The sequence below is a fragment of the Oreochromis aureus genome, linkage group 23, assembly GCF_013358895.1.
Source record: "Oreochromis aureus strain Israel breed Guangdong linkage group 23, ZZ_aureus, whole genome shotgun sequence".
NCBI lineage: Eukaryota > Metazoa > Chordata > Actinopteri > Cichliformes > Cichlidae > Oreochromis > Oreochromis aureus.
In genome coordinates, this window is record NC_052963.1 from 24,293,227 (window position 1) to 24,305,032 (window position 11,806).

The 11,806-nt window shown below is 40.4% G+C and overlaps 1 protein-coding gene across 1 annotated transcript; it reads left to right on the forward strand.

The window, feature by feature from the left end:
- The first annotated feature begins 1,867 nt into the window (after positions 1-1,867).
- LOC120436494 lies at positions 1,868-7,627 on the forward strand. The gene is made up of 9 exons (XM_039607550.1): positions 1,868-1,916; positions 3,234-3,497; positions 3,616-3,870; positions 3,966-4,214; positions 4,349-4,606; positions 4,681-4,983; positions 5,084-5,353; positions 5,474-5,557; positions 5,704-7,627. Exons 2-9 carry the CDS (start codon positions 3,271-3,273, stop codon positions 5,765-5,767), a joined length of 1,710 nt encoding a protein of 569 aa, XP_039463484.1. The 5' UTR covers positions 1,868-1,916; positions 3,234-3,270; the 3' UTR covers positions 5,768-7,627.
- The last annotated feature ends 4,179 nt before the right edge of the window (positions 7,628-11,806 follow it).

An 11,806-nucleotide genomic window follows, 5' to 3' on the forward strand; every position in this document is an offset into this window, starting at 1 on the left:
GAAGATACTGGAGCTGTTATCATCAGTGTGCACATATCAAACATTCCCTGTTCATGAGAGATACACGAATACCAATGAAATGAAGTATCAGAGTGATTTCCTGCTGGATCTGTACTCTCATGTGAAGGACTGTGAGACTAAAAAAGGCTTGAGTGTCCTTCCATCATTACAGTCAGTTTTCCAGTCAGCTCCTGCAGTCTGGTCCATAAACCTCTCAGAGAGAAAGACCTCCATCCTCCTGGAAGTGCTGAAACTCCAACCAGAGAAGAAACAAGTGAAGCTGACAGACTGCTCACATGAAGAGAGTGAAGTGAGGAGTTTCCTGCAGTTTCTGCCTTATATCTCACAGCTCAGGTAAATGAACTGAATCACTAGAAAAAATATTTAATTTCCATAAAATTTACTGTAATTGTGCACTTTCATATTTTAATATTATATTTTTGTCATCAGTTTTATGTTTACACATTGTGATTTTATCCCCATTGGCTCATATTTCAGTTATATTTCGACTCTGCCATATTTCAGAGAGAAACTTTGTTCTCTGTACACCACTGTGGTTATTTGATTATATAGTTCTTTGTTGCCTTGAAGGTGGATATTTTAAATACATGTGTGATCAGTTCATAAAAATGAAGCCTCATTATAAATTAAATAAGCTCATATAAAAAAGTAATTTGTTAGTTTCAAAATGCTCATATTGATTAATATATTTTGAATGTTTAAAATCAGTTGTGTTTCAGTGAGTTGTTACCAGCTGATCCAAGTTAATGAAGGTCCCTGTGTGACTGAACAAGTGAATCACAGAAGAGTGTGGAGCACACAGATTTTATTATTTGGCTATTTGACCGAAAGAGTCTGAAAACATGTGATCATCTTCTCCCTGTATGGAAATAATGAAATAATGTGATTAATATGAACACTGTAGCTCAGTAACAACAACACAGTCATGATGAAACATCGTCATGAAAAATAAAAAATAATTCTTGGCAGTTCTGACAAACTTGAAATCAACACTGCTGTTGGTTTTTGGAATAACGTCAGATTTAAGCTAGTAAAAAAGAAAAGAGCTGTTACTATATGTGAACTAGTTATACTGTTTGAATGTAATCAAAGGTGTGTAGATGTGCAGAATAAGTGTGATTTCCACGTGTGTGATCTGAGCAGCAGGTGAAGCTGCTGTTGTTCCACTCTGTGTTTCTATGTTGTTGATATTTAGTGTTTTACTCTCTAAAGTCAGACAGCAAATAAAATGACAGTTACAGTTCAGCACGCAGTGATTTCACACACAGGATTAGTGTTTGTGTTGTGAGTCAGTAACAGTCTAAAAACAATGTTCAGCTGCTCTGATGGAAGATGGCTTTAAAATGGACTTTCATCATATACAGGACACACATGGACAAGATGGAGTCCATCAGTAGTGTGTGGTTGTGTTTATGCAGCTCAGATCATCACTAAATGTTTCCTTCTTATTGTTTCAGTGTTGATCCTGATAGGTCAGATCTTCATGAAGCAGTCAGGTTCTTTGTGAATCTGTTCTGTGCAGCAGCAGAGAGAGAACAGCGGACAGGAGAGAAGATACTGGAGCTGTTATCATCAGTGTGCACATATCAAACATTCCCGTTAAATGAGAGATACGTGGATGATGACTATCAGTGTGATTTCCTGCTGGATCTGTACTCTCATATGAAGGACTATGAGACTATAACAGGCTTGAGTGTCCTTCCATCATTACAGTCAGTTTTCCAGTCAGCTCCTGCAGTCTGGTCCATAAAGCTCTCAGAGAGAAAGACCTCCATCCTCCTGGAAGTGCTGAAACTCCAACCAGAGAAGAAACAAGTGGAGCTGACAGGCTGCTCACATGAAGAGAGTGAAGTGAGGAGTTTCCTGCAGTGTCTGCCTTATATCTCACAGCTCAGGTTAGATAAATGTTAAGAAATACTTTCATTTGTACATTTTTGAGTCCAGTCAATGGTTGATTTCATTAATCAGTTCTTTGTTTTCAATATTATATTAGTCTATAGCAGTGGTCCCCAAACTTTTTTGCTAGGCCCCCCTTTGTTTTACAAGAAAAATCCCCCCCCCCGCACACGCACGCACAAACACATCCTCCAAACACACACACCCATATTTTGCTCCATTGCGGTTTATTTCACACCTCAAACATTTAGTAAACAATTAAGCAAATACAAGTAATCTGCAATAAATTACAGGTAGTAAGAAAATAAACTACTAACTCTTTTATGCTACGTCCACACCTACACGGGTATTTTTGAAAACGCAGCTGTTTCGTCCACACGTAAACGGTGTTTTTCAATCACCAAAAACTGAGATTTTTTAAAACTCCTTTTCTGCGTTTACGTGTGGACGAGGATTACAGAGTTCATCATGCAATGTCAAAGGTATGTGCCTTTTTTCACGTCACGCTGTGCGCATGTTATTGTTTACATGAGATGAATTGCAGAATGGCAGATAGAGACAAAATACTGTTACTGTTAATCTGACTATCTGCAGGTTTTACACGCTTACATATACACACGCAGTTACTGTCCCTCCATTTAGAAAGGCAGAGGCGTCACGGTGTGATTATTTTACGTGTAGTTGTTTTTTTCCTGTGTAATAATATTCAACATTGCTATCAATACATTTTTTTTTTAAATGCCTCTCTGTACAAAATGGGTTCAAAAACATGAACAACTGTGGGATACTGTTTGTCCGTGATTTGAACAGGGGGAACAAATTGTGGCAGGATCAGCCTGATATTATTTGTATCCCGCTGTAACATTACTGTATAAAGAGCTAACATCTCCAAAATCTCAGGAGTCATTACAACAAGTGTGCGTGAACTAAAAATCAAGAATTTGGGATACTGTTTGTCCGTGATTTGAACAGCCCAACGTGTGCTCCCGATGAAGGGAAAACCAATTCTGCAGGGGAAACAAGGTACTTGCCTGCACAAGTACCTTGTCTCTTGTGCAGGTGAAACCAAAGGGAAGATATGCTTCACCATATTTTCTAGTCTTTGGCTTAGAATGAAGTCGGTTTGGAAACAATGCTTCATCTCCTGCTTTGCGTTTGTGTGGGAGCCCCGTGCTTGCAGTGTCCAAGCGTCCCCCCCTTTTTCATACCGCGCCCCCTCTAGGGGGCGGGCCCCACACTTTGGGAAGGTCTGGTCTATAGCGTTTGACAGTGTAGCTCATCCTGTGTTTTCTCATTTCATCTTCACTGTGTTTCAGCTGTGATCCAGACTTCTTCCAGAGTGTGTGTACATCCATGTCTGTAAGATCCAGAGAGGAGGCCCAGCAGCTGGAGTCTCTGCTGCAGCTCCTGGGGTTCCAGCTGCTGTTAACAGGAGAGTTACACAGGAAAATCTGCTGGTCTGTGGGGAGAGTTCTCAAACTGTGTGGCTCTAAAGTGGATCTCATCCTCACACCCAGCAAGATGTCTGCCAGAGGAGCCGCTCTCCTCTTTAGACACACAACACAACTACACAGTCTGAGGCAGGAAGTGAAATCATGACTCTCTCTTGTTCTTCTAACACCATTTATCTGTTGTCCACTTTGAATCTTTAGTTCTTGGTGTTCATCATTTCTGCTCTTTTGTCTCTCTGATCTTCAGGCTTTCCATCGACATGTCCTTGCTCCTGTTTCAGTGGGTAAGAAGAGGCAGAGTGGTCTGTCCACTGGCTGTTGAAGAGCTTTCTCTTGTGCCTAAGAAAGCCCGACCATCACAGAGAGTAATGTTGAGGGCTGTCAGTAGTTTGGCTTCCCTGCTGAGATACTGGACAGTCGGACGGTTAGACCTGACTGAGAGCTGCATCCCTGCTCAGGGTCTGATTACACTGCTGCTCCATGATGGTCCTCTAACAGTCAAGTAAATGTCTTTCCTGAACATCACAGGCCAAATAAAATGTAGTTTTTAAAAACAGATTAACTTGTTTTTCTCTTCTTCTTTTTTTTTTTTTGCAGACTGAGTGAAGAGAGCTTCCAGCAGCTTCTGTGTCTCCTCCATGAAATCCAGGACAAGGACTTGACGTTATCCTTCTTCAGTAAGGTTGGTGGAGACCTGACCTCCTGCTGTCTGAACTGGGAGCTTCTTCACTATCTGCTGCAGCAGTCGTCAGCTCAGACCATCACTGTGGACCTGAGGAAGAACCTCTTCTTACAGGAGGAAACCACACGTCTGCTTCCCTTTCTGGACAGGATTGTGTTTAAAAGGTGCTGAATGTAGTTTGATCTTTTACCAAACACAGTTTCTGCTGTTTAATCAGGAGGATTTGAAATGCTGTCTCATCTTTAATCAGCAGTTTATGGACTTTAAACAAAGTTGGAAATAAACTGTTTGTTTTCAGGCCCAGTCCCAGCTTTGTGATGAGCTCCATCAGAGAGCTCTACAGAGCTCATGACAGTCACGCTGTACCCAGTTTACTGAGGTCACTTGGTCATGTGATCAACCTGAGCTGCAGAGAGCTGGACTCAGTGGACTGTGCTGCTCTGATCTTCATCCTCAAACATGGAGACGGAGTCAAACTGAACCTCCTGTGGACCTCCATACCAGCAGAGGGAGTAGAGTCCATCCTCTTCATGCTGGACAAAGTTTCTCATCTCAGGTCAGATATTAGTGCTTGTTTCTCTCAACACAGAGTTATCAGCTGGTTCATTTCTGGATGTGTTTTCCTTGCAGTGTTGACAGGAATCAGCTGCTGAGGTTCATCCACTGCTGTGCTGCCTGTGACGTCCAGCAGGAGGCAGCGTCAGGCCTGCTGAGGACTCTGCAGCACAGCTTGGATCTGTCCTGCTCCTCCTGTGTGGAGCTACCAGAGGAGGATCAGCCTGAGCCTCTGAGTCTGACTGCTGATGACTGCAGGGCCGTCTCCACCATCCTGACACACAGCAGCCGGGACACACAGCTCGACCTGCGAGACTGTGAGGTGGAGGACAGCGTGCTGGACCTGCTGTTTCCTGTCCTTCACAGGGTCCGCCTCAGGTGGGAAAGACCACTGAAGAGTCTAAACCAGACAGAAGCTCGTTCACACTGGTGTTGATGCATCCTGACAGTTTCCCTTTGCTCTGTTTGTCCTGTTTAGAGTCAGTAAAACTGTCCTCCTCCAGCTGCTGTCTCTGGTTCCTGTGAACAGTGAGAGGGACACAGTGAGGCGGGCGGTGTCCCTGTGTAGAGCCCTGGATGGAGAGCTGGATCTCAGTCGCAGCACGCTGGATCAGAGGGCCTGTGGTGCTTTGGTCCAGATGCTGGACTCGTGTGAAGGGCTGACAGAGCTGGACCTCAGTCACTGTCAGCTCACTGACCAGCTGCTGCTCCCTCTCATCACACATCTGCACAAAGTCCAAGTCCTGGAGTGAGTGTCACACACTGATCCTTCTCTGGGAGGCACCAATAACATCAGCCGGTTCACACACACTACAATAATATAATGTGCAGCGATCATTTAGAGCCACTTGTTGTGTTTGTGTTACAGTCTGAGTCACAATCAGATCACTGATGCTTCGACTGATGTGTTGCTCCAGCTGCTCTCCATCAACCCCTCCATCGACTGTGTGCGGTGAGCCAACATGAATCAGTCCCCATCAGTGAAGGAGTTTCTCCTCAGACTCTCAGAGGAATCATTCACAGTCTGAGCTCACATGGATTCATGTTGTTCTGAGTGAATGAGTGACGTCTGCTCTCTCTGCTTTGGTCTCTTTCTAGACTCTACAGCAACAACATCGTGCACAGAGCAGCCTTCAAGGAACACAAGCAGTTTGAGATATGAAGGAATCATCGTCAAGTAGTTGTTTTAAGAAGACAGTTTATATGGAGGCTCGGGATATATCTCATCCTGATATAGCTTTTGTTTCTCAGCTGCTACAGATTTTTCTTTGATGCAGCTCAATTGTCTAATCGAGCTCCATTAAAGTAAGTAAGTAAAGTAAAGTTACTAAGCGCTTTTCACAGACAAGCGGTCACAAAGCACTGTTGACAAAAGGCTAAAATAAACAAGAACGTTAGGTGCCAAAATAGACGATACAAAACATAATAATAAAATACAGTAAAGTTAACAGGTACTTTTAAAATAAAATAAATAAATCTCAGCAAAAAGCCTGATTAAACAAAAAAGTTTTTAACTGCTTTTTAAAACAATCCACAGAGTCAAGAAAATGTAGTTGTGGTGGTAGACTGTTTCTTTGTGTAGCTTGGGAGTCGAGAAAGAGATGATTTGTTCAAGCTGGTAAACAGGACATAACAATAATCTAAACGCGATGACACAAATGCATGACCAATTTTTTCCAGTTCAGCTGTGGAGACCTTATGTCGCAATTTAGAAATGTTCCTTAAATTAAAGAAAAATCAATGATTTTACATTCGAGTCAAGGCCCAGAGGAGAATCAAATATTTCTCCAAGATTTTGAATGTTAGATTTAAAGAAGGCCTTAATTAACAGTAGAGCTGGCAACAATATTCTGTTTCTTCAGTAGAGGAGTTACCTCAGCAAAATAGGATGGAACACAAACTTGCCTCAGTGTGGGACCAACACTGGTAAGAGTCCCAGATGGGACAGAGGGAGGTAGTATATCTAGGCAGCATTTTCTTTGGGTTCTGTTTACATTTTGAGTATTGGTTTAGATTTACTACTTTGTGTTTCAGTTAAGTACAGCCTCACCTGTGTCCATTTGTATCATGTTGTCAAGTTTTTATCTTTGGCATGTGATCCTTCATGTAGTTACTTCCTGTTTTATTTTGATATTGATTTGTCTCTGGTATAATGTATTTATATTTGCTTATGCGTCTCATTATCCTGATTGGTTTCAGCTGTGCTTTGTTCCCCAGCTGTTTTACACTCCTTTAATTTGCTCAGTTTTATATTTACCTGTTAAACCTGAGAGTCCTGCAGGCAGCTACCGGGGACCTGTTTTCAGCTGAACCTTGACAGATGACCATCCTGATCTAAAACTTCTGTAATAATGGTGATTCAGTTATTTTATTTTTTGTTAGACTATTGAGACAAAACAAAAAGGCCAACTTTTTTTTTTTTTTTTTTAATCAATGCAGTGAGTCGGCCATATTTATTCATTGTACTTTTGTGATAACTGTACTTATTCTACTCTGCATTTTTCAGTCAGGACAGAGTAGAGAGACTCTATAATTACTTCTCAGAGGAGCGATGCAATAAGTGAGCAATCAGGAGAAAACTATGTTTGGTACTTTGACATAACTGGAACAAATGGCCATAAACATGTTAACATATATCGGTTTTCATATTTTATATTACATGACATGGGTGAAAGTGGTTATTTTTTCTGTGACAGTTTTCCTCATTAATGGAACTTGTTAACAAAACCTTCTACCATATTAGTTTACAGCTGCAAATGGACTCAGGGAATAAATAATAAAAGGCCAAATGTCTGTAACAGTGATTTATAGTTGTAGTAAATCATGTTCATGTTGCAGGATCATAGTCCGCTTCAGGTGCTGACGAAAGTTTTAAGACCAGGTTGACTTTAAGAATTAAGATCGGAGCATTAAGATTTAAAATTGTTTGGCCTCACATACTAAAGAGCACCAACAGGATGGACCCTAATTTACCTCACCAGTATCCAGATGAACAAGTAATAAAGCAAATTCAGCTCCCTTGTACAGTTACGTTTTTTCACTCTATTACTTCAGCCTGATTTAAGTGTGACTGATCTTCCTCCTATACATTAAAATGTGTTTTTTGTTCTATATTTTATAGATTTTATAAAATATTTGTTTACAATGATTTATTTGCGTCACACTGATGGCATGTATCCAACACAGCATATTTCATGGAAGAATTAAAAGGTCAAACATTCTGGAAAATTAGTATTAAGTACTGAAGAGAAACAAACCTGATTTCATAGCAGAAATGCAAATTGGATTGCATCATGTGAGAACAAACAAACAACTCAAAAAAAAAAGAGAGAAAATTCAGAAGACAAGTCATTTCAATGAGCACTGCAAAACACATGTACTTTTGTGAGTTGATTTCAACCCCTAAACAGTGACCAGAGGAAAGAATTGGCAGAATAATGTGCACACATTTTAGAGAGGTTTTCCTGTAGGTACTCTGTACAAACACTAACACCAGACACCGACAGTAAAGCGTGCAGCTAGAAACAAAGCTATGACTCTACATGGCTATCAGAGGCTTATGAATTTGTGATTGCACAGTATCTCACATTCTCTCTCACACACACACACAGGCAGGAAGTGCAGAAATAATATATATTAATAAATCAATAGCATTATTCCAGCTTTTAATCAGGACCATGGGCAGCAGTGGTCAGGGGAATGGACATGTTTAAGCTAATGCTGTCCACTCAAACCAAGTAACACAAAGATGCTGTAACATCTATAAGTTGCGAACAAAAGAGAGAAACCCAGTAACCACAGGCCCTCACAGACTGGATGTACCAAACAGACACTCTCAATCAATAAAGGGTTGAATGAGAAACAACAGTTCCTGATGAATCAGCTTCTAGATATACATTTCCATATATAGTGCACGCACTACACAGGTTGTACAATGAGTGCATATTTTCAAGATTCAAATGTGTCAATATGTTAATATGAAAACATTTTAACTGCTGGGCTGCCAGCAAAATAACCCTTTAATATGTTGCCTGTATATGTCGATAAAGCGTTGTCCTTCCTGACATCTCCTTTGTTAGATTTTACTACCAAATAAACTAAAAATGTAAAAAACTAAATTTGGCTTTTATTGTGCTGCAGCTACAGTTCTGATGACTTAAAGCATGATGTGATTTTCTATTGGAGAGTGTCATAGTTTGCAGTGAAAGCTTAAATATCCAATAAGGCTCTTGGTATTATCCAACCATCAGAGCAACCCTCATTCTTCTGATCTGCAGTCAGCTGTCTGGTTGGAGAAACTAAAGTCATACTTATGCGTATCTCAGGCTTTGGGATTATCATTAAATCAATTCTTACTCTGGATCAGCTGGGATGAGTGATGGATGGAGGGAATTTTATTGCAGTAACATCAAATAGATAATGTGAGTTTGAGGATTGATGGCACTGCAGACCAAATCCCCCAAATCTACCTTTGAGTACACTGTAAAATCTAATTAGTTCCCAGAACTAAAAAAAAAAAACCACTATGCAAACTCAGTGCCTCAAAAAAATTGAGTAAAGCTTACTTAAGATGACTATGTTAGGACAACTTATTCATTGCAACTATACAGTACTAAGAATAACTTGATGTTTCTGACTGCAATACTAATTGTTTACAAACTGAAAAACATTTCAAGTTCTATTAAATTAAAAAGCAATTTGAGGTAGCTTACTATTTTTTAATCATATTATATTTTGTCATCCTTGAAATTTCTAATACAACACTTATATTAACATAACACTGTTTGCATGATTCATAAAGAACAATTAACAACACTTCTTGTAATAACTTTGAGTGGAAAAGGACAGAAAAACAACATGAATCCTGGAATAATTGTAGCTTCCATCATTAATGGACTGAAGAGGAAGAAGTTCCCAAGGAATCATTTAGAAGAGTTTAAAACATCAACTGATTGAATCCATGAATCTGGACACATGTTTCTGAGTGAAAGAGACAGACATGTACAGATTGAACTACCTGTTCAACCGTCAGAGAGTTTCTCTAACAGGAGGACACTCTTTATACTCAACTCAGCACAGACACACTGAAGAACCAGGCCATACTCTAAATCCAGGTTAAAGAGGTTCAGTGAATGTGGTGTTGAAGGTGTGGAGGTAGATCAGAGTGTCAGAGGAGACTCTGTAGAAGGACAGAGTGCCAGCAGGACAGTACACATACACTGCTGCTCTGTTAGAGACAGAGGAGGAGATCCTGCCAGTGAAAACAGGCTCCAGGATGAGCATCTACCATGATTGTTTGCAGGGTGAGAGGAAAGAGAAGAGATGAGCACAGAGACACAAGAACAACACACAAACTAAGGAGAGAGAAGACAAGAGTTAAGGACATGCAATAGTGACATATAAAAGCATCAGGCTGAAAAGATGGGAGTGGAGAAGAAAGCAGAGCATCATGGGAAGTCCAGATTTTCTTTGTGTTAGCTGATTTGACAAAACCTAAAATCCCAGTCAAAGATGATGAGTATCATCACTGCAATTATCATTTCTCTGTTAAACCAGGCTTTCTGCTTCAGGACCTATGCATGCTCACATGACAAGGAGCACTTTAAACATCATTTCACAGGTGCTAGTGCACATGTGTGTGATGTAGATGTGTGGGTTTGAGCTCTCCACCGCAGCTTTCCATAAAACAAAAGATACCATGATAAAACCATTCAGGAGCTGAAATAATTGACTCGTACCTTTGGCTTAATCATTGCCCTGCATATCTGAAATGTCACCGCCGACAATATCTGAATATCTGAATCAATCCTGGAGAAGCTTGATGAGCGGTTCGATGCTTTTGAGGCCAAGTTCCAGTCAGTGCTGTCCATACAGAATGACTTACAGAACCAAACGGAAGGTCAGGAATTAGCGGTCAACGCGCTGGACGAGCGAATGGATGTGCTTGAAGCCAAATGGGAGGACCTGACAAAGCTTGTTGATCAGTTTCAACCCAAACTATTGGACTTGGAGGCTCGTTCTCAGAGACTTAATATTTAAAATTGTTGACATAAAAGAGGGCTCAGAAGAAGGGAGACCGACAGAGTTTATTTCCATCCTCATCCCAATTATTGGGTAATAATGTGTGTGTGTGTGTGTGTGTGTGTGTGTGTGTGTGGGGTATTGTTTTGTTTTATAGCTCAGATGCGTGTGTTCATTTATATTTATAATGGCTGGTGTCCAGGGTGGTGTAAAAGAAAAGGGGAGAAACCTGCAGTTGATCTCATGGAACGTGAAGGGGCTAGGCAGTCCTATAAAAAGGGGAAAGTTTTCAAGCATTTGAAATCCTTATCTGCAGGTATTATCCTTCTGCAAGAGACTCATATTAAAAAAGACACACAACATAGATAAAGTGCAACTGGGTATCTCAGATATTCACCTCGCACACGCGTGGTGTCGTGATATTATTGGGGAAGAATGTCCCATTTCAGATGACTTCTGTGGTTAGCGGTCCCTTAGGTAGATACATAATGGTCTCTGGTACTATAAATTCTTACTTATTACCTCTTCTAAATATATATGGTCTAAACACAGATGAACCGAGTTTCTTTAAGAGAGTTTTTGATCTGCTCCCAGATAACAACGATTCTAATATAATAGTGGCTGGAGATCTTAACTGTTATCTTGACCCCTTCCTAGATAGATCATCCACACGACCAGTGTCAGAAACAGCATCTGCAAAACTTTTAAATAATCTTCTTAAAGATGGAGGATTCAACATCCTACAGGTAGATAGTACTCATTCTACTCACATGTTCATAAATCTTATAGTAGGACTGACCATTTTCTTGTGAGCTCACGCCTTATTTCCCAAGTCACCAACTCTAAGTATCATAACATATTAATATCTGACCATAGTCCCCTAACAATATCATTAAATCTTTCACTTCCAAAACAGGTTTACTCTTGGCAACTTAACGCTAACCTTTTTAAGGATGACACTTTTGTTAAGAATATAACCTGTAAATTGAAGAATTATATAGAATTAAACGATAATGGTGAGGTATCGGATTCTACTTTATGGGAAGCACTGAGGACCGTTTTGAGGGGCGAAATAATTTCGTACACTTCAGCTCTTAAAAAAGAAAGAGATGAACGTCTATCGGAAATTAATAGCGTTCTTCCTGGCCTGGCAAGAACGTATCAAGCTTCTAAATCATCT

What these genes read in the sequence shown, in the direction of transcription:
- LOC120436494 (XM_039607550.1), top strand. Translation starts at nt 3,271, where the DNA reads ATGTCTGTAAGATCCAGAGAGGAGGCCCAGCAGCTGGAGTCTCTGCTG. An exon ending in GATGGTCCTCTAACAGTCAA is followed by an intron (nt 3,871 to 3,965) that starts GTAAATGTCTTT and finishes TTTTTTTTGCAG; the next exon opens with ACTGAGTGAAGAGAGCTTCC. An exon ending in CCCTCCATCGACTGTGTGCG is followed by an intron (nt 5,558 to 5,703) that starts GTGAGCCAACAT and finishes GTCTCTTTCTAG; the next exon opens with ACTCTACAGCAACAACATCG.